This window comes from Corvus kubaryi, unplaced genomic scaffold, assembly GCF_017639235.1.
Source record: "Corvus kubaryi isolate FWS band 111438036 unplaced genomic scaffold, C.kubaryi_AGA036_p1.0 split2-37374, whole genome shotgun sequence".
Lineage (NCBI taxonomy): Eukaryota > Metazoa > Chordata > Aves > Passeriformes > Corvidae > Corvus > Corvus kubaryi.
The window spans coordinates 5,926,758-5,949,450 of NW_024582082.1; the positions used below are offsets into that span (position 1 = coordinate 5,926,758).

General features: G+C 48.4%; 1 protein-coding gene across 5 annotated transcripts in view; it reads right to left on the reverse strand.

Moving 5' to 3' along the window:
* The window catches only part of TCF7 (transcription factor 7), a 72,836-nt gene that overhangs the window by 14,041 nt on the left and 36,102 nt on the right, over positions 1 to 22,693 (reverse strand). For 3 of the 5 annotated variants that reach the window (XM_042014794.1, XM_042014793.1, XM_042014797.1), the window contains exons 4-6: positions 8,071 to 8,203; positions 4,902 to 4,992; positions 297 to 383 (exon numbers count right to left, since the gene is read on the reverse strand). In XM_042014794.1, the coding sequence (XP_041870728.1) occupies positions 297 to 383; positions 4,902 to 4,992; positions 8,071 to 8,203 (311 nt within the window). The remainder of the gene's footprint in view (positions 1 to 296; positions 384 to 4,901; positions 4,993 to 8,070; positions 8,204 to 22,693) is intronic. The other 2 variants (XM_042014796.1, XM_042014795.1) reach the window with 1 other exon arrangement.

The following is a 22,693-nucleotide window of genomic DNA, read 5'->3' on the forward strand; positions in this document are numbered from 1 at the left end:
AGCAAAATCCTGAGCAATGGATTCCACCCCATTCTCCCAGTGCTGAGCTGAAGGCTGGAGTTTCTGACTCTCTTTAGAGTTCTGCTGATTGAAGCCCAACTGTTGTGCATCCTTCATCCTGGATATTCCCCTGAGCACCCTCTGGACTGCCTAAAAGCACCTTCTCTTCCCACGCCTGCCCCAGGGAGGGCGCGTGGCTGTCCCTGGGTGGCTGTGGTCTGCTGCAAGCTGCTACTGCACAAACTGCAAGCTGCGCGACCAGCTGAGCTGCCCTGTCTCACACAGCTCATACTCACCTGGAGAAAGAAGCCCCAGCAGAAAGCGCTGACGAATACGGCTGTCTAAATCCACATGACGGGAGCGGATAGACAGACTGGCTCTGCCTGGGATCAGGAAGAAAGAGTCTATAAAGTATCCACAGCTACGTGGTATTTCCTACAGATACCCTTTGCTAAGGGGACTCAGAGCACTAATGCCCCTGGTTGGGGGGACACTCGGTGTCCCTTGGGCTTGAGGGGCAGTGTGGGATTTGGATGTTATTTTGAGAGAACCTCGGCCTTCCTACAAAGGTTGGATCCAATTCCGACCCCCTTCTGCCCCTGGTACTGAGTAATGCTGCAGCTTTGAGTTTACCCAGTAATAATGCAAAATGCAGAGGTGTGCTGAAAAATCAGGAGATGTTGCTATTGCACAGAAGAAGTTGCTCGTAAGAGCACAGTGTGACCAAAAAAACTAAAGCCTGCTCAGATTCTCTGTGTGGTGCATAAGAAGCTGCACCAGGAGGATACATATGAGGAAAACTTCCTTACTGTGCAGTGACCAAGCACTGGAACAGGCTGCCCAGAGAGGGTGTGGAGCCTTCCTCACTGGAGATACCCCAGGATGGTCTGGACACAATCCTGTGCCATGTGCTCTGGGACGACTCTGCTTGAGCAGGGAGGTTGGACCACATCACCCACTGTGGTCCCTTCCAACTTTATCTCCTCTGTGACTCTGTAATGCCCCAAGTGTGGGAGACTCCTGGAGTCTGGAGAGAAAGTACCTACCCTGCCCTTGTGCTTCAGGAATGCTCTGATTTCCCCAGCACATCCTCTTAAGGACACCCATCAGTTTTAAACAAGCCAAAAGCTCAGTCCTGCATTCATTTTGAAAGTTGTTTCATACTGTGGACCAGGCATGTATCAGACCTGGGGCTGGAAATTATTTTTGAGATAGTAAAATAACTATGCAGGAAGTTCCTTGTTGTTCCCAGCAAGGGAACCCCCACATTTTCATATGGAAATAGCTCAAAAATACCTTGGCTTGTTCTGCAAACCTGCCAGAAGATGCTTCTAGCCTAAAACTGCACATGGAAACTGAGATCATAGAGTTACAGAATGGTTTAGGTTGGAAGGGACCTTAAAGCTCAGCTCATTGCAAGCTCCTGCTTGGCAGGGACACCTTTCACTAGATCCAGATGCTCCAAGCCCTATCCAACCTGACCATGAACACCTCCAGGGATGGGGCACAATGGGATGCTTATACCTGTGCTGGTGCTCATGCTCCTCTGGCCGGGCTGCACAGAGCTGTACCTAAACCCAGGACCAGCTATTTTCACTCTAATGATGAAAAAATCCACAAAAATCCACTGCCATTAAATGTGGTGCACTGTGAAGGACCAAGCTCCTGGATGCCTGGGATTTTTTGGGGCTAAAGACAAGTTTCTGCCCTGAAGAGGAATAATGACAGTGGGGCAGCAGTCAAGCCCCTGAGCTGCCCTGGGCAGGAAGGAGGCTCCCGTTCCTGCTGCTGTGTCTTGGCTTGACCGAAATCTGCCGGATCTGTCTGTAGGAAAGGCAGCCGGAGCTGTTTACACCCTGGCAGGCAGAAGCCCTCTCCCACCCCTCAGATGTTGGTGGGTATAAACACATCAACAAACAGCCAAGTGTTGCCGTGCACTGGGAAACTGAAACAACCTTTGAAGTTGGAGGCGGCTGCCCCAGGGCTGAGAAAACACTTGGAGCTAATCCAGAAGCAAGCTGTGTTACTCCAGAGGCTGGTATATTGGGATAGGAATGGAGTCAGGCACTTGCATCTTCATCCGAAGTCCCTCTGACACGCAAAATAAAGCAACTGCAAAATCAGTCCCTGATGGTTGGGAGTGCACGATTACAGCCCATATCATGGAATTACAGACTGGTTTGGGTTGAAAGAGACCTTAAAGTTCATCTCATTCCAAGCTCCTGCCGTGGGCAGGGACACCTTTCACTAGATCCAGATGCTCCAAGCCCTGTCCAGCCTGACCATGAACACCTCCAGGGATGGGGCAGCCGCAATGTCTCTGGGCAACCTGTGCCAGGGCCTCACCACCCTCTATGTAAAGAACTTCTTCCAAACACCTAATCTAACTCTCTCTTCTTTTAGTTCAAAACTGTTCCCCCTTGTCTTGTCACTATCTGCCCATATAAAAAGTCCCTATCCCTTTTTTTTATAAGCTCCTTTTAGGTATGGGAAGGGACTCTGAGGCCTCCCTGGAAACTTCTCCAGGCTGAACAGCCCCAGCTCTCCCAGCCTTTTTCTAGAGGATCACCTGGTGATGAGAGGGTGGCTCAGAAAAAAGGTTGTGGGATGGTGGATGAGGGGCTGCCATGGCATCGCCGTGCTCGGCCTCAGGCACAGGTGAGTGACACTATTTGCAGGTTCCTGGCCAATGTTAACTGCCAGGCTCCCATAAACAAAACTCACTTGACTGGACTCCTGGAGGCTTTTATCTGACTGTCATCCCAGCTTAATTACAGAGAGAGTGATTGCAGCTCCTCCTCCTGAAGTGCTCGATGAGAACAAAACCAGTTTCTGCCCAGCTCCTGCCTGCCAGTTTGTGGAGGAAAGTTGCTTCCAGTGTGTGGCTGCCCTGACTTGGCAGCTGACTTGGTGGCACCAGCACAACCATGGAATCCTGTAATGGTTTGGGTTGGGAGGAATCTTAAACATCATCCAATTCCAACCCCCTGCCATGGCCAGGGTCACCTTCCTCTAGACCAGGTTGCTCAAGACCCCATCCAACCTGGCCTTGAACACTTCCAGGGACAGGGCATCCACAGCTTCTCTGGGATGCATGCCTGGCATGACCATCCCCAGCACATCCATCCCTGGCATACGGCCCCTGCTGCCTGCTGCTGGCATGGGGGGGATGCTGCCATGAACCCTCTGGGCTTCAGTGCTTCTGCACCCACCCACAGCGGTGTGCTGAGCCTCAGCTGAGGATTGGGCACTCCACAAAGTGAGTTTGGGACTCTTTCTGTACATTCCGGGCAAGGAAAAGAATGAGCAAAAGCTCTGTTAGACACATGTCCCTCAAGGTGCTGCTCTCTGCATGTCAGGCTGTTTGTTGCTTATTAGCCATTAATGAAGGCATCTGATGAGGCTGCAGGAAGATGCCAAACCCCATGGATGCTGGAGCAGCCCTCAGCCATGAAAAGCTCTCTCCACCACCAACCGCCCCACAGAACCTCCAGAAAAAACCAGATTGCTCTCCCTTCATGTGCCCAGGGCTGTCTGAACAGCATCATCCTAACCCAGGAGCGGACCTTCCATTTGACAAACAGGCTCCTTTCTCCCCACTCCAACTATTTCTTTCATGTTGCAGCACCGTCACCCCAGTCCTTGTTTTTCCTGAGGATGAATCTGAGGAGTTAAATCATCACCCAAGAGTAGCAGATTTAGCACAGAAGGTAAAATGTAATCTCTTTGAATCCAGACTCTGTATCAAAGGCCTCATCCTCTGTTTCTTTGTGGTTAAATATCTGAAACATGGAATTCATAAGCAAAACAAAGCAAAAAGCTAACATTTTACTTTGTGCTTTAAGAAGCTTCCCCATTCCCACTTTGCAATATGTTCTTGTACCTGGAGCTCTCCCCCAGGCTCTGCCAGGGTTTTATCCACTGGCATTGGGGGGATCTGGCCATGGCCCCTGTGATCACCTGCCCTGCACTCTCTCCTCATCCCAGCAACCCTGAATTGCCACCTGCAGCCACCAGTCTCCCTGTCAGCCTCTGCCATGTCCTTACATCATCACGGGGGATTAAAAGTTAATCTGAGCAGTGATGATGCCCACATGGCAGCACCTGCCAGACCCGCTCTCTCGGTGTTCTCATGGTCACGGGGACAAAAGCCAGTGGCAATGACTACAGAGAACACACTGGTGTATTTTTAACTTTTGTCCCCAGGGCAGGTTTACCACCAGGCTCTGCTTTGCAGGGTGCTCCGCAGGGCTGGCCCACGCAGGGGGTACATTTTGGGAGTGCTCCAGCTCATGGTCTCTCCTTTCCCATGCCTGCTGGGGCAGTGGTTACCAACTGGCTGAGCTGTGGCCAGGCTGTGGGTACTGGGGTTGCTTCCTGGCAGGTCTCTGCCATGATGTACTTTTTCCCTGTATGTCAGATTCTAAGAAATACCATGGCCTGGCAGATGGAGCATCCCACAGGATTACTCCGTGCTGGTGGCATGCTCAGGGAAAGCACTGTCTGTGCCAAAAAGTCCAGTGAGGGAGAAAATTACCTCCTACTCAAAAGAGAGACTTTTGCTGTGATTAGGAAGGGTGTGTAGGAAGCTCTCGCTGGGTTCCCTAATCCACAAAGACAGATGTAAAGCAGGAGGCAGTTTTGAATTGGGCAGGTTGCAACCCCTCTCCAGGGATGCCTCAGCCAGGACAAAGCCTTCAGCCTCTCCACGAGTCTGCTCCCCACCTCCAAGACAGGGCTAAATTCTCCTCCCTCTTCGCACAGCACACAGGAGGGGTGAAGCTGGGAGAAAGCACTGTGGAGGTCACGGGGAGCAGCTGCAGTGGTTGGCTCAGTGACCCATCCCTGCCCTGCATGTCCAGCGGGGCTGGGGCTGCGTGGACCAAGCCCTCCTCACTCACCATCCCATCGACGGCGTGATCTGGCTGACTCCTCCGGGGGGCAGGGGGTAGAAACCAGGGATGTCTGAGGTCTGGGAAGGACGGTGCACTCCTGGAAGAAGAGAGAAGGAGAGGAGTTGGACCTGGCACTGCACTCCCTGGCTGACCTGGATTGTTCCAAACCCCCTGGCTGCTTCATCTATGGTCACTTGTGGACAGCTACATGAAATAGCTCTCTGCAAGTGGCAGGATGGTGTAATTCCCTTTTATTTCCTGTGGTTCTCTCTGTGAGGATGTGGTGGGTCATCCATGTTGCTGCAAAATCACAAACACTCACATAAGGGGGTGGAGGAGGCATCTTGCTCTTGCACAAGCATCATAGCTGCTCCATGCCACCCTGAGGCCAAGCAGCACTGTGCTTTGGTAAGGATTTGGCTAACTCCAGGCTCCCCTCTGCCTTTCCCAGAGAGCCCACTCAGGTGCTCAGTGGATGGCCAAAGCCATTCCTATGCTCCCTCTCCAACTGTCATCCACAGGACCCCCCGTGAGCAGGCAGTGGGGATGCTCCAGCAGTCATCACTTCCACCTTCATTTTAAGTAATTTGAGTTCAAACAATTGTTCTGCAGCTCTGTGAGTGCCAAGAACTGTGGAGGTGGGTATGGTGCCAGCTGGGAATTCACCCTTTGTATGGGGAATCCCTGTGTGATCTTCAAAGCCGCTGGCACGGGCAGCATGGCCAGGGGACACAGCTGCAGCCATCGCTCCGTTCCTATCTGGACTGAAAAACATCCTGTGGAGCCTGGGGCTGTGAGTGGGACTCAGACAACCACAGTGCTGCTGGCAAAAACAGCCTCCAGCTCACCCCTGGACTGGGAAACTGGGGGGTGCTGAGGCTGAGCTCTGGCACAGCATGGTGTAGTGATGGCTGCTACTGAGCCTCAGACAAAAATTGGGTACAGGGATTGATGAGTGGCTGTCCTGGGTGATAAATACATGGACTAAATTGGTGATGAGTTGCAAGCAGTTGCAACTGGATTTTTTTTCTAGGTGTATGAATGATACCTTATTAATTAGGAATGACATCAACTGATTCCAAGCATCTTAGTAGGCAGCTAAAATAAACACATAACTGACCTGAAAGGAATATATAACCTAATATGAGATTTGCTTCAAGTGGGACTCAGTGGCCCACAGAGGGTCAAACAAAACCAGCCCTGCACAAGGCAGCTGATGGAACATCCTCAGATTTGCACCCCCAACAATATGAGTTGCGTAAGTCAGAGCACAAGTTATTCTTGCTGGCCCAGTGGTTGGGACACCAGCCACTGACTCAGAATTCCTGCTTGTATTTCCTTGTCTTTGTGTCCTTGGGCTACTGTGAGAAACTTTAAAGGGATGCTGGGAGAATGAGAGTGACTCTCAAGTGCTTACTGTGGGTGATAATGGGAGCTATTTCAGTGATGAAAACAGAGATGGGGCACAGCCAGGATGAACAGGGAAGAAAACCCTCACCCCAGCAGTGTAGGGATGGGGCATGTATGTATGATCACAGCTGCACCACAAAGGCAAGACCCAGCTGAGGATGATGGTCTGAACCTCTCCTTGAATAGCACCTGGGGGGTCTCTGGGACAAACAGACTCCCCATGTCTGTAAAAGTACAGGCTAAATGGGAAGCGGAGACTGGACAGTGCCTGCAACTGAGGGTGCAGGTGGGCAGTCCAAGGACAATGTCCTAGAATGACTGACCCACTGCAGAGATGAATGCTCAGGGACTGCTCCAGTGCCAATTGTAGCCTCTACAGAGGGATATAACCAGCTCTGCCCTTGGGAGAGCTGCTCTTGTATCACTTAAGGTTTTCCAGGCTGACAGTGAGTCCCAGGAGGCATCTCACAGCGAGGGGCTCTTGGAGGGGCAGAGCCCTGCCAGGTACAGCAAAGGCAGTGTGGGGGAAGGTGTGTCAGCTTGCTTTCTTGCGCACTTTCTCTCCAGAATCAAACTCAGCCATTAGCTGAGATTTTAATAGGTTTATTTTGTTAACTCTTCCTATTTTTCTGCTGAGTTTATTATGCTCTGATGGCTGAGAAGCAGTGTGCTGCCTGGAAGACAACCAGGATATGCCTGGGTATCTCTTACACCAGACCTAAATCCTACCCATCCGCATCCCTGATGAGTCCAGAATGTGGCCTTCAGGGTCAGACCAGGGATTATTCAGCGAGTCCTTCAGCCAAGAGCATCTTCCATAACCCATTGTTTTATCAATGATGTTAACTTGGTGAAGCTGATGCCTCTGGGACAGTTTGGATCACTCCTGGGTGGAGGCCTTTGCCCAAATCACAACAGTTGGTTTTGTGCCTCTGTTTTGGCACTGATTTCTGGGCTCTGATGGACACTGACCTCCTTCCTGAATGCAGTTTGACAGAAAACTGTCAATTTGCTTGCTTTCCCACGAAATTAAGCCCAGGTTTGTGTAAAAGCCTGGGTAATCTGAACAGAGGTTCTGCACTAATGTAAGGTTGAGAAAAGTTTGATTTTGCACTCAGTTTGCCAGGAACCCATGAAGAATGATGGAATGATGGACTGGGGTGAATTCCTCAACACATACCTGTATTTACAGTTTATTTTAGAGGGTTTAACCTCAACATACTGTACTTTCCTCCATAGCCTCATAAGCCAATTGACACAGCCTGGGCTCACACAGGAACACAAAAAGCCAAGCTGTGTGACAACCAGATAATGTGTGGCTATGGGGACACATGTGTCACTATCCAGTCAACTATCAGACACTGATCCTGTTTAGTCAAAATATTTCCTGTTTCAAGCATTTATTTTCTCAAAATGACAACCTGACAACAGTTTGGGTATGAGTCAAAGGAAAGATTACTTTCCATTTTCTGGTTGACTCTTGTGCATTATCATGCAGGCTCTGGTCTGGTCTCAAGGTGCAGGACAGCTTGTACAGAGAACTGAACACACTCCATCAGCAGGGCTGGCCCTTTTGGTATCAAACTGCTCACGGCCAGATCACAAAGCATTGCCAATAAGCTAAATAACCTCTTACTGCTAAGCAATGTCCCAGCTGACCAATGCTCCCAGTTTTTCTCATTGATTTGAGACCAGGAAGGTTACAGCCTCAGTGGTCTCCAGCTCTGTGCCTCTCCCAGCACACAGGTCCCAGTGCTGCCATTACCTTGTTTCTGATTGATGTCAGCGGGCAAGTGGGGCGAGTGGGAGCCGTGGCTGAAATGGTCGTTGCTGTATGGGATGAGCGGGGTGAGCGGGTGCACTCCGTGGGACGGCTGCACGACGGGAACTTTGTTGGACTGCAAGACACAATGACAGAGAGGACTCAGAAGTCATCAGGATCCACCAGCAAGGAAGGCCAGTGCCCTCTGCAGTCCTGCTGATGCCAGCAAGGCTGGGAATAACTAAAAGCACTTAACAAACCCTAAACAAATTACTAAACAAACACTGCAGCATCCTGCAAAAAAAAAAATCCATAAACCAAGCAGGGAAAACAGCTGGAAATGATTTCTTGGATAAGTGGAAAATAGATCAAATCAGCATGAAGTTTTCAAAATTCAGAACTTTTTTTTCATTCATTTCCAGTCTCTTTTATTCCAGGATGAATGCTCCAAGTGTGTTACCCAATGCAAAGCTCTTGTTCTCTGTCCTGAGCTACCACAGGGTCTAAATCTGGACTTTCACAGTGAATCCTTCATATTCACTGTGAAAGTCATGTTTGGGCTTTACTTATCAGGGCTGTCATGCACGGACAGACACAGGATCACGCAATCATTTAGGCTGGAAAAGACTTTGTAGAGATCGTCAAGTCCAACCATTAACCCAGCACTGCCAAGGCCACCATTAAACGCCGAGGGTAATGCCTTTGAAAACGGGACATGGTCACCAGTGAGCCCTGGGGCTGAAATCCCTGTTGGACTGAGCTCCAGTGCTGGAGAAGGACCAGAGGGAGCTGAGGAAATGCTGGAGATGCAAAAAATCCAGGAAAACTAAGCAAAGAAAAATCTGTCTCCTCTTGTGGCTACTCCTAGTTACGCACAGCTTGGCTGTTGGAGCCCAACACCTTGGAAAAGGCCCTTTTTGGTGAACACAACAGGAAGTCCTCCTGCATGTTGGAGCAGAGAGAGGGGAACCTGTTTGGAAGAGCTGCACAGCTCTAAGGAACACACACACACACACACATTCACACACGCTGCCATCTACGCAGCCTCCTCGCCTCGAGCGTCTCGTGCTGCTTCCTAACATGCCCAGTTTCGCCCATGGTTGCCTTTAAATCCAAACTGACTTCATCTTGGTGGTGGAATGTTAGGATTTGTCCCAGATAAATCCACAAAAAGAAACAGGATTAACAGCACTCCAAAACAGGGTGAAAATGGAAACAGAGCAGGTCAGACAGCTCTCCAGGGGCTAGGAGCTGGGCACTGCCAGCCAGTTCTCATCAGTCTCACTGGGATGTCTACAGATGATTTGCTGTGTGACTTTTGACAAGTCATTTGATCCCTGGACTCAATTCACTGGTGCCTTTCACTTTGGTAATGATTTTGCTCAGGCACAATGAGCACGAAGCTCCGGTTGGCTTTGGTGGAGGAGGCACAGATGCAGACAGTGGCTCTGGCCGACCGGTCCTGGACCTATCCCGGCTGCTCCAAGCGAACTGGGAGCCCTGGGCAGGTCCTGTGTTTTGCATCCGCACTCTGAGGAGGAAGCCCATGAAGCGGAAAGGAAAACAAACTGGTGGAGACGCTGCTTTACATCTGCCTTTCCCACAAAGGTTTGCTCATGCAAATAAAAACCAAGAGGCACGCAGGTTTGCATTTGAGAATGAATGAAAACCCTAATTCCTGATGCTTAACAGGTGTAGATTTACTGCGTACAATGGGGTACTGGGAATGTAACCCCCCTTCCCAGCACAAACTGGTGTGGTACAGGCATTCCAGTCCTGCAGCAGGGCCATGGGTTATGTGGTTTTCCCATTGAGAGCAGCACTTGGCTGGTTCCTGCTTAGTTAAACACATGTTTGGAACTCTGAGCTTTTTCTATTCCTAGCCATGAAATGAGATGAAGCAGAGCTTTTCAGTGATATTTCTAAAATTAGCTATGGTTTAGTTTATTTGAGAACCACAAAGCCTAAATGAGGGATATGCAGTTCTACGTGTACATTTTAACATGAGACTGGAGCAGAACGAGTTCGATGTTGAGCTGTTTGGAAAACCTCAACTCAAGCATTTCTTATGTTCAAAGTAGGGCAGATCTTTCTTTCCCATTTGCCTTGTGCTTGATCCAAAGCACAGCACCATTCACCAGCCAGTCTTGCTGCCTGGTGACTGTGAACAGCTTTCAGAGCAATGACAGAAGACACAGACCACTAAAAAGGCAGATGAACTGTTCTGATGTTGATCTGCAAGATACCTCCCCAGGGAAAAGCAGAGAGTACATGTGTTAGAGCAAAGCATGGACTGTCCTCCTTCCCATCAAAGCAGAACTTTCAGAACAAGTTCTGGAAGTGTTCAAGGCCAGGTTGGACTGGGCTTAGAACTGATCTAGAGGAAGGTGTCCCTGCCCATAGCAGAGGATTGGAAGGAGATGATTTTTAAGGTCCCTTCCAACCCATACCATTCTCAGATTAAATGATTCAATGGTAACTTGGCGGTACAACAAAGACTTGCAGCTCAATTACTCAGCTTTTCCATCAGTTCAGATGGAAAACAAGATGCTGCACCATGAAGAAGAGCTGCCTTCCCCATGACCCTTCTACATTTGGCCCTTGCCTCACTCAAAAAACTTCTTTACTCTATAAAGCCATAAAGATCAGGTGGGGAAGGATGACCAGCAAGGAGACAAGAAAAATTTCTGCAAGGGGCTATTTATGCCCCTCCTACTTTCTCTATTAGGGAGTTTGTTACAGGAACCCATCTCCCAAAATGAAGGGAAGAAGGAAATGCTGCACAAAAATATGGAGAAACAGAGAAAACTCTGTGTTCATCTTGGTTCAAAGACTGCAGCTGCCAATGATTGTGGTCCATGGCCATGACTGCAGCTCCTGGTCTTCCCCAGCTGCACTATGAAACCATACCTGGCTTATAGAAATCCATATGCCAGAGAAACAGGATCAATCCTCTTTTTTGCAAGGTCTAGATTACGTTCCGGCAAATCAGCTGCAGCACATGAACCCCGATGAGGCTTTTCAAAGCCAGAACTTAGCAGCTAACAATGTTTTATGCCATAAAATTAACCTGAAGTAAATGTTCTCTCCCAAGAGAATTGATTTGACAGGAGGGCAGTGATTTGGCATTCTCTCAGCAGGTCTCCTGAGAGAACACAGGGTGCTGGTGGTCAGGACATCACAGAGGACGTGCTGTGGTTTGGTAAACCATATTATTTTGTCTCCTGGGGTTCAACACAGCCCAGAGCTGCAATGACAGAGCTGCTCACTACCCACCCACCAAAAATAAAGCTGCTGGTGCCAAACATCATGGTCCCAACACCAATTTGTCACCTTCTGTCCTTCAGCAGCTATGGGGGACGTGAAAGGGCTCCAAGGACAGCATTGCCTCACCTCTTTCAGCACAGTCCTTTGAGGACATGTTGGGGAATGAGCTGTGCAGCCACAACCTCGTACAGAAAGGAAGAGACACATTCACAGCAACAGCAGAATGGTATTTCCAGAGGGGACGGAGCAGCAGGACGGGGTTTGCAAGCCTGGAGGGCTTTTTCTCCCCCTATCAAATTTGCTAAATTGCAGCTCTGCTGAGTGCCCAGCTCCCTGGTGAGTGCTGCCCCTTCCTCCCCCGTGTGCTAGGCCAGGCACTGATGCTGCAGCACATCCCTCTCCCAGCACCAAACACCCCACCAATCTCCCTGAAAATGACTGAAAAACCCAATGCTATGGAGGGAAGAGGATCCCTCCTTGAAGCCAAGATGTGACTTTAATAATTAGAGGTAATTGCAGGAGCACAGAGAAAACACAGTTGCACTAATTGCTAAGAAAGACTAATTGTTGGCATGGCAAAATTAGATCTCTCCACTCACACATGGATGTGTGATTGTGACTGGATCTCAAGGCCAGACAGAAAACTCTCCTCTGAGCACACACAAACCCAGTGGGTCTTGCATATGAGGATCACCCTCACCACTGCAGTTCCAGTGTATTTTGGCTCCAAGGTGCCTGACCAGGCTCAACATCCTTCTCCTTTACTCCATTCCCCATCACACGTGCTCTGGCCACAGGTAGCAGTGGGGTTATACAAGCTGCTGGGATGCTGCTGGTTGATCAGAACTATAAATGAGGGGGCTTTTAATCAAAATGTGGGGTTTTCACTAGAGAATGGTGTGAGATTATAATAAAACATTTTCTGGAAAGCACCTTGTGTTAGCAAGTATTTTAATTCATTTTTTTAAAGACTTATCTATTTAGTCATGACATGCTAAAAATGAGTAGTTTTACTTTGCTGGTTTGATGGAGGATTTTTCTCTTAAACTTTAAAGCTAACCTTAGAAAAATGTAGCACAGAAGGTCGAAAGTCAAAGTTTGAGTGAAATGATCAAACTAAAAAAATTTCCATGGCTGGTAAAACTCTTTGAGTTTTTAACTCCGGGAAAATATTAGAGAGAAAAAAAAGAATTTTTTTCTGCTCGTATCAGTTTAGGAAAAGAAACAAATGAAAAAAAGAAGAGGATGTTTTGTAACCTGTGGGAAGTATTCCTTTTTACAACTGAACACAGCTATTAAAAGCAGCAGTGGTCATACCATGCTGCCTTGGGGGCTGCTGAGGATCCCAACATCCCACCAGCGCTGGGCTCCACTGCTGCTTCTATCGATGGGAATGACTTTAATTAATTTTCTGGTAGAAGACAATTCAGAACTAAAATAAAGCAGCTTAATTCTACTGCCCCTTCCAATCGTGAAAAATGTTAAATTTCATGCAGGTAAATTTTCTTTGGGGATGTGACTCCAAGGGGTGCTGTGCTCCCCACGGAGGATAACAGGATGCTGCCTGCCTTGCACAAACCACAGCTCCCAGAACATCAGCCAACATTCTGAGAGCCAAAACTGCTGGAAACCCCTGCACTGTGGGAGCCACTGTCCGTCCATGGATGCACAGGAGCCTGCAGGGAGAGGAAAGTCCCGTAACCCCTCTGTGACCCCTGGAGCCAGGTGCCCCCATGGCCCAGACCGTGCTGAGGGAAAGTGGGAGCACCCTGGAGGGAGCAGGATCTGTCCCCCACAGCACAGAGTGCCTGGGTGCAGGAGCTGGTGGCCGGGGTGAGTGCTGTGGTTTCCAGCCTCGCCGGGGAGCCGAGCCGCAGTCAGGTGAGATTACTCACATTACTTTCAAATTTTCCCACACTGCCAGCCCCAAAAACAGAGAAATGAAGAGCTGTGGGGCAGCCCAGCAGTGACCCGTGTGTGGCGAGGGGCCTGACCAAGGGAAGGGAGCTGGGGCTGGCAGCTGTGCCGTGCTGGTGGCCATCACCACCATGGCAGAGGCGGGTTTTGGCAGTCCCGGAGCCCTGTGTCACTGGCTGCACTGTGTGTTTGGCTGCTGGGAGCATCCCCCAAGGCTGTTCCCAGCTCAGATGGTGGGCTGAGCTCCGAGCAGGTCTCCGTGCTCCTCTGCCCTGCGTTGGTGCCTGGGTGCAGCACAGGAGCTGCAGGCTGCAGTCCAGCCCCGAGTCGCCCCATATGTGTTTGCTCTGACGTCACTTCTCAGAGAGAGTGAGATGAGTCGATGTGTCGGCTATGAAAAACAAAACCTACCAAGTTTTGCTGTGGCTGATTCAATGAGGAATTAATTCCTCTTCACTGCAAAATTAGTCATCATGCCACAGAAAGAAAGGTATAAGGTCAGGCTGCACCAAGCATGCACTGCTGCTGCGGAAGCTACCTGTGACCAGGGGCACAGTGCCTTTTGCTCTTTATCCTCCAATCAGTCCAAATTAGCAAGGGATCAGGGATGTATTGGAGACATTAGACCAGGTTGGATGAGGCCCTGGGCAACCTGGTCTAGTGGAAGGTGTTCCTGCCCATGGCAGGTGGGTTAGAACTGGATGCTCTCTAAGGTTACTTCCAACCCAAACCATCCTGTGATTCTATGGTATTATTAAGGACATTGTTAGGTACATCCTGCAGCATCCGCTGCCAGGAGGGCTCACAGGAGGACTCCCAGGCGAATGCTGCCACTTGGGGCACCAGGGACCCAGAGCCCATGACTCAAAGCCAGCTCTCCACACTCTTTAAGTTCTGGTAACACCTCCCAGCTCAGGGCCCCAGACCGTGTCAGCAAACACCTTCCCCCATCGTTTCCCCTGTTATACCAGGAGATGCTGTGATAAAAGATCACCCTAAGTACCCAGTGCAGACCGTTTTTGGCACTGACTGCACGCACCAGGGCTGGAGCCCTCGGCAGCCCATGGGCAAAGGCAGCGTCGACTCATTTCTCGTCTCAGCACACTTTTTTCTCTTTTCTCACTTTTGCTGCAGTCCCAGCGCCCCAGCCTGCTGCCGCAGCGGAAAGGAAACAGGGAAAGTTAAAGCTGCCCACGCTCAGGCACTGCCCTCATCCAGCTGTGCACCCCTCCAGCAGAGCCAAATTTTGGTGGCTGCAGCAGCAGCAGCAGCAGCATCTCCCTTGCCACTGCCCAGGTCAACCAGCATGGCTGTGGCTCAGAGATCTGGATATGGTTCTTACCCTCAGCACCACCAAGGGTTCCTCCAGAGCCCAGAGACCTCATCCCCAAGGCCAGAAGAGTCCTGCTGCCCTGTGCACCCCACCTCCGGCTGGCTCTGATGTACTTATGAGCAGCAGTCAGATGGAGCAGAAAGGAATAATCTGCAGCTATTAACTCTTGCATTAATTCTGCATATGAATTGCAACAAGGAGCTGATTGGTTTAAGAGACATATCCCACATACACATTGTCCTCGCCCTGGTTTTTATCCCGGCACTCTACATTTTGTGGTTGATGGAGCATGAATTCCCTCAACTCTTCCCTTTCCCCCTGATTTCTTTCAGCTTCTTTAAAATCCAGCTCTGCTTTGAAAATGCTGATGAGGCACCTGGGTAGCTCTGATCTTTGCACATTCCAGGGGATGCGCTCACCTTAGTGGCCAAACTCAGCTCCCTTGATGCTGATTCCCCTGCGACTGGGATGTGCATCACAGAACAAGTTCCCTGGCATTTCACCTCTTCTGTGTCTGAGCACTCAGAGGGGTGACCAAGCTCCAGACATGATGGGGACAAATCACAGAATCACAGAACAGTTTGGGTTGGAAGGGACCTTAAAGATAATACAGTTACAATCCCTGCTATGGGCAGATATACCACCCACTAGACCATGTTGCTCAGGGCCCCCTCCAACCTGGCCTTGAACATGTACAGCGATGGGAGAAACACAGTGAAAGAACTTAAAAACGTTCTAAAATTTCTCAGTGACCTTCCATGCTGCTGCTGGTTTCTGGTTTTAAGCAATAAGGGTTATTATTTTTCAGTCAAACTCTACAGGGGAAATAAGCTGAGTTTTTTGCCATTTATGGGCACAGGAAGAGCTGTTTCACTTCTCAAGTATTTATCTTCTAAGAGAAAGATGTGGGTGGTTCTTCCTGAAAATTAAAAAAAAAAAAAAGAAAAAAAAAAGGCATGGAAAAATAAAGATGAAAAGTCCCTCCCAGAGGCTGCTCTCTTAGGGTGACTGGGGGCAAGTGTAGAGGCAGCTACACACTATACCAGAGAGATGGAACCCCCAAAAAATGAAATTTAGACATCACCACCCAATGTTTACAGTTCCATTCAGCAGAAGAGCCACCTCACTCCAGAAGCCTCCTCAAACCCACAGAAAGTGCCCTCATGCAACGCTTGCCTTGCTTGGGAAATACTCCTGCTGCGATGCTCAAAGCATCTGCTCAGGAGAGGACAGAACCATCCCTCCAGTCCCAATGTGCACTGCCACATGGAACCAAAATGCTGGGGCAATATAACCCAGGGGCTGCACTGGAGCACCAAACCCCTGCTAGTTTCTCCCCAAAACCAGGGCAATTTAATTCTGGGGCTGTATCAACCCCCAGCTGTTCCTCTTGTTCTGCAACATCCATCCCGGGTTACTGGCTCTCTCATGTTCTGGGCTACAGAGAAAAAAAAAATCTCTGTCCCCATCATGCCCTGTGGTTCTGAGAATTTGAATCAAAACCTGCAAACCCTGGAGTTACTGGTAACACTTGAGGCTGTGAACACGAAGGCTCCCACTTGACCTGTGGAGGCTGATAGTATCTGACCTGCTTTATTTCACTCCACTTCTCGAAGGTGAGCGGTTGATCCAATACCCAGAATTAATCAGGAAAATGCCCAAGAGAGAAAGGGAGGGAAGCAAAATAAAAATATGTCACAGAAGCAAGGCTTGCCCTGTTGCCAGGCTTGAAACACCATTTCCTGAAGGAGCAGGGATGTCACCCTCTGTGTGCCTGGCAGCACCAGGTCCAGCCAAACTTCAGGGTGCAAGGTTTGGGGAAACACTGAGGGTCTGCACTGTGAGAGCTGTGCCTGATCCCTGGTGCTGCTGGTTTCAAGGATTTTCACCTGCTTTGAGAAGCCATTTGCAAACCCCAGCCCCAGCTGCATGCTGGATCTGAATTGAGATGGCTTTGGCACCTGATTGTCACATCCATAGATATTGGGAAGAAATTATTCCCTCTGAGGGTGGTGAGGCACTGGCACTGGTTTCCCAGAGAAATTGTGGCTGCCCCATACCCTGGAAATGTTCCGGGCCAGGTTGGCTGGGGCCTGCAGCAACCTGGTCTAGTGGAAGGTGTCCCTGCCCGTGGCAGAGGAGATGGAACGAGATAGTCTTTAAGGTCCCTTCCAACCCAAACCATTCTGTGATTCTAAGATCCCTCCTCTCCAAGGATGTGCTGCAGCAGCAGATGGAAAAACCTGCAAGATTTCTGGGGCCATCTGCCAGCAACAAGAACCCTCCAGGTGCCAGCATCGTGCAGTTTTCTGGAGGCAAATATTTGCTTACAGAACCCTTGGGCGTGAGGAGAGGGGTCCTGGCTGCTGGCTGCGTTTTTTCTTTCCATTTATAACAAAAACAAAACCAGCCCATGTACTTGAAAGAGTGTGGGGGAGTTTACAAAACACAACCCCCCAAAAACACTGTGATGTGATTTAAAACGTTTCGATTCACCAAACATCAGAGGGGTGAAACCTGCCTCTCCACATCACAGCAGTGCCAGGGTGCAAGGCCACCACGGGTGACACCATCCTGCTGGTCAGACCAGGACCTAGACAGGAGACCTATCATAGGATGTTTGCCCCTTGTCTATAGGCTTGGGAAGGGACAGTCACCAGCCCCTCCTGGCAAGCACTACAGTCCCTATTTTATTTTCACCTTTTTCTTTCCCCTCTCCCTCTCCCCCCCATCCCCTCTCCTCTCCCCCCCCCATGCCCTTCCGTCCCCCCCCTTCCCCTCCCCTCTCCCTCTCTCCCTCTCCCCCTCCCTCTCTCTCTCTCCTCCCTTTTAAATCTGCTAGTCTCAAAGGTCAGCTTCAGGGGAGACCTCACTGTCTGACAACAGCACTGGTTGAAAGAAACAGACAACAAACCCAAGTTTCTCACCCCATCTGAAATCCCCAACTCGCTGACAATGCTGCGAAAAAACAATAGTAATAACAGGAATAATAAATAAAAATAAAAATGGTATTGTAATGCTGCTGACTTGTCCAGAGGGAGCTTTCTCCCATGGCACCCGATGGCCAAGGCCACGCACTTGCACAATGTCAGATGACACCAAAGGAAAGTGTTTTACCATGTCAGAGGTGGCTATGTCCAAGCCCATGCCACAAACCAGTAACAGATAAGCTAAAACAACCAGGGATGATAATATGTAATATCATCATCCTCTTTGAGTGCACATTTCTCTATTATGGTGAAATCCTTTCAAATTTATACAAATGTCAAGCACATTTCCAGCATGGATGGCCAGGAAAGAATGAACCACGGCTGCTCTGAGCCTTCCCCGGGGTCTCTCCCAGACTCCTCCACAGCATCATTCCAGCCCAGTGTGAGGACAGATGTCACTCCCCCCGTAACACTGGTTTTGCCAGCCAGTGAAGCCCAATGGGTGAGGGCTGTGGCAAGGGGCATCCCTCCCCACAGGGACCCCCAAATCCCCCTGCCAATCCTGGCACGGAGAGAGGCGAGCTGCCTGCTGCCACCCCCACATTATCCTAATCTGACTCACATTTATTTCCCAGTTTCCATGATAAATGGCTCTGTGGGGGCCACGGAGGGAAGATAAGCCCCTCTGGAGCCAAACGGATGCTCTATGGACACCCTGCAGCAGTAAGGTGATAGCAGCTTTCCTTGTTGCTCACTTTCAAGGGTGACATGTTTACAAAGAATGCTACAGCCGCTAATCCTGGATGATACCCTGTGTCTGCCTGAGAGAAATCCTAATTTTCTCGATAGGAGGAATTAGTTCCTTTAATGCTTAATACCCTTTTCTTTCTCTGAAAGCAAGCAAGCATTATTGTGCAGAGCGGAATAAACATTTTAATTAAAATGTGGAATTTATCTCCCAGTCAAATTCATACGCGCCCCCGACGACACGTCAAACTCTGCTTTCCCATTTTGAATCTTCCTCTGATCTCTTAATGCGAGCAGCTGAATTAAAACCTGGGCTTGGTGGATTTGCATATAATTAGAGAGCAAGGGAAATTAATAGGGAATTGAATGGGTTTCTCCTCTGCCCATCTGATGTTTTTACTAGATTAAAAAGAGTTGATTTTTTTTAATGACTGCAAAAATGTATTAAATATTATTTAACCTTTTTTTGTTGGGGGGAGGGAAGCAGACAGACTAAAGAAACAAACTTATACATATGATAATGAACAACTCCTATCGTGGGAAGCAAATATCATTGTAATTAGGATTAGAAAGGAATCCTAATTAATCTTGTCCTGCCACTTGACTTCTAGAAGTTCCTTAAATGTTACCTCCTATGAGATGTAAAACAAGGAGCAGTTTAAATGCTCAACAGCTAATCCTGGCGGCCTCAGCAGCATGGGGCAGAGGGTCCTGGATGAAGTTTAGGCTGGAGAGGTTTGATCCTGTGAGCTGGACTCAGACTTACGGGCAACATGCAGCTTTGCTGCCTCAGTCTCCTAATTCCTCACAACAAACTAGGTAATGAGCTAGCAAACCAAGAGAGATGCGATGCACTAAGCACCATAGCAACTCCTGACTCCATCCAAAGCATCTTTACAGATCTTTTTCCATTTTATTTTTTCAATATTGTCTATTCAGAAATACTTCTGGGGCTCCTTTTCAGAATGGGACTCCAGTAAGGGGTGGGAATATATGAGGTAGCTCTGGTGCTATACATCCCCACCCCATGCCTCGATTTCATCTTCTCCACACTTGTGATGATAAAGATTACGCACCGTGCCGGTAGTAAGTCATACATATTTTAACTCGGCTCTTGTCATGTGTCATCAAATCCTGTTTTTCAGGTATTGAGATTCATAGATTTAATTGCACAAGATTTTACTACAGGAGTGGATGGTCATGAGATTATTTTCATCTTTATGTCTCGGTATGGAAAGCAGCTTGGAGAGAGCTGGTTTCCAAACTTCAGGGCCTGGATGAAAGTCTCATTTTCCATATACAGTCAGATACAGTGCCAGGAGGTGCCATAATGGGGAATTATGACTTGGCCTATTAATAAATACAGCAAACTTTATGTTCTATGCTAAAATAAAAATAATAAATGATCCCTGCTATGGCTAGGCTGGCTTCTCAGCATATTTTTACCAAGAGCTCCCATCAGTTTTGGCTATGCCTTTATGAAAGTGACTGCCAGCAATGGCCCAGGGATAACCTGGTTAGGACAGACATGAAAAATTGTCACTTTGAAACCAGAGACCACACAAAACGTTCCCAGTCTTGGATTTCATTTTAACCCTGGCTAATCATATGTTCACGAGGCAGGACTGATCAAAGGCTTCACATTGAAAAAATGAGAAAGTCACAATTTCATATGGTTTTGATGAGAAAAATAATTGATGAAACTTTTCTCTTTCAACTTGGTTTTGCTTTGAGTTCGGGGTTCACGGGAATACAAGAAGCAACAGGCGCAAACCTGCGAGGGCTGAAATCTTAGTACGGTTCTAGTGATGCAGTTCTTACTGGGGAGCTTATCACCTGGTCCAGGACTGCACAGGGTCAGGAATTTTAAGCAACATTATTTATTTTTCTCAGAAGAACCCACAAGTCTTCGTAGGGTGCACCAAACTTCACCACAGTTTTGCTGGGAGAAGTTAAAGTGCAGGACAGAGTCCTGGTTGATGCACTCACCAAGACCCAGATATAAGCCACGTTCATCCCGAACCTTTCTTTGTATTTTCATGCTCTGATTCTCATCTCTGGTGACACTTGCAAGAGCAATCTTCTGGTGGGCTGTACCCCTGGCTGATCACAGAGAGGGTCCTGGTGGCCTGACCTTGAGTGGGGAAAGCAGCCCGAGGGAAGCGTCTGTTCCCATCACCCCAGTGTGAGATATCACCATTTCACGGAGGTGGTGAAGGGCAAAAATGTTAAAGTACCAACTTTGCTGGCTGAGGTCAGACTTTGTTTTGTTGTTTTCCAACACAGCTTGCCCTGGGAGCTCGCCCTGCCCCGTGGTCAGCTGCGACATGGCACTCCGTGGAAGAGGTTTTCCAGAAAAGTGAAACAGAGCAGAACTGAGCAAACAGAAGGGTGTGTATGGAGTCAGTCCCACAGGAGGCAGGGACCAGGGTGGCTGATGTGCAAGCAACCACTGCGTCCCAGCACATCCCAGTACGTCACTGGTGCAGAGGTACATCTGCCAGGTCTGCCCACACCAGGAGCCCCCAGTGATGCCACCATGGTGCCACCACAATGCCAGCTGCTTCCATGAAATGCAAACAGATCCACAACAACTGCCCCAGAATTTGCACCAATTTAGATGAAAAGAAGAAGAAAAAAATTCAAGAAGAAGGAAGAATACAGGATAACATGAAGCTTCTGGCATAGATTTTTTCCCAATCAGGTAATTAACTAACTCAACCCACCACCAGAGATCAGGTATTTAACTGCAGGTCATTCTGCAACACAGACTTTTTTTTTAACTTACTTGTCATGGTCTCTGATCTATTATAGTAACTGACAGCTGTATTTGCTGAACAATGGAACTGAGGTTACAGAGAACACTGATTATACTAAAAAAACCCAAACCATCTACCATACCTGTATGCATACAACCTCGACATGCCTATAGTGACATTTTTAATCTTAGGAGTTATTTAGGGCTTGAGTTGGAAGTCCATGTATCCCACATCTGCTTTCGAGAGAATCTAGAATGCCAAACTTATCTTGCCACCAGGACAATGATACACAGGCAAAAGAGCCCTTGCTTCAGGGCATTGCTACACAACTAAATCCTATACATATATTGCATTTTTTATAGTAAAAGTTCTCTTTATTACCTATGGATTGTACATTTGCTGAAAAAAACAATTGAAACACTATTACCATTGGGTTAGGATTTACATTCTTCCCAGCAAAGTTTGCAATTAAAAAATAAGTCCATCTCTCTTCTGGCCATCATCCAAGCTCCTTAGAAAGCGAAAGGTAAAAATCGTATGGTTTATAGAGAATTACACTTTTTTACACTTCTCAGTTTTAAGTGCTACACAGATAAAGCAATTTCTTCTTAAAACACATGTTTAATATAACATCTTCCCTTTAATTCTTTGGCTGGCTCTCTCTATTTCAGGACATAAAGCAACTTGGGACTTTCTGAAGAAATAAATCCCCAAGCTGAGCCAAGCCCTAGCTGACGGGATTTATAAGGAAACACCATCCCAGAACAGGTGACTCTGTATGTCCCCAGCTGAAGGGGCATTTCCAAACACTTTTAGCAAAAGATTAACAATTTAGATTCATGGAATTGAAAATAAGATACAACTCGTGCCAAAGTCAATGAAGTATTCCTACTGATTTATCTCATCTAAGGCCAAGAACACGACATTAACTCCAGTGTTGGCAGGTGTTCATTCAGGTCTTGAATCACAGAATCGTTTAGGTTGGAAAAGCCTTCTAAGATCATCGAGTCCAAATGTCAACCCAGCACTGCCAAGGCCACCACGAAACCACGTCCCGAAGTGCTACATTTACATGTTTGTTAAATCCCTCCAGGGATGGTGACTCCACCCTAAGTGCCTTGGGCAGCCTCTTCCAGGGCTTGACAACCATTTTGGTGGACATTTTTTCATAATATTAAATCTAAACGTTCCCTGCCGCAACTTGAGGCTGTTTCCTCTTACCCTATCACTTGTTTATTGGGAGAAGAGATGGATCCCTACCTGGCTCCACTCTCCTCTCAGGGAGTTGTACAGAGCAAGAAGGTGCCTCCTTTTGTCCAGGATGAGCCCTCCTAGCCTGTCTCCTCATGAGACTTGTGCTCCAGACCCTTCTCCAGCTCCAATGCCCTTCTCTGCAAACTCTCCAGCACCTCAATGTCTGTCTTGGAGTGAGGGGCCCAAAACTCAACACAAACAGAATTTGAGGTGCAGCCTCAACAGGGACTGTAGAAATAGGAAGAACCAGAGTTTCCCACAAGATAAATACTTGTTTGTTGTGTTGCAAAGAGACCGGCCATAAAATGCTGCCTTTAGTCCATCTCTCTTATCATCACATCCACCTGCCTAGGCTTGATTGTCTTGTATGTGTACAGGGCTATATTCAGATCAGGAGTTTAACAGAAATTGCATTTCTT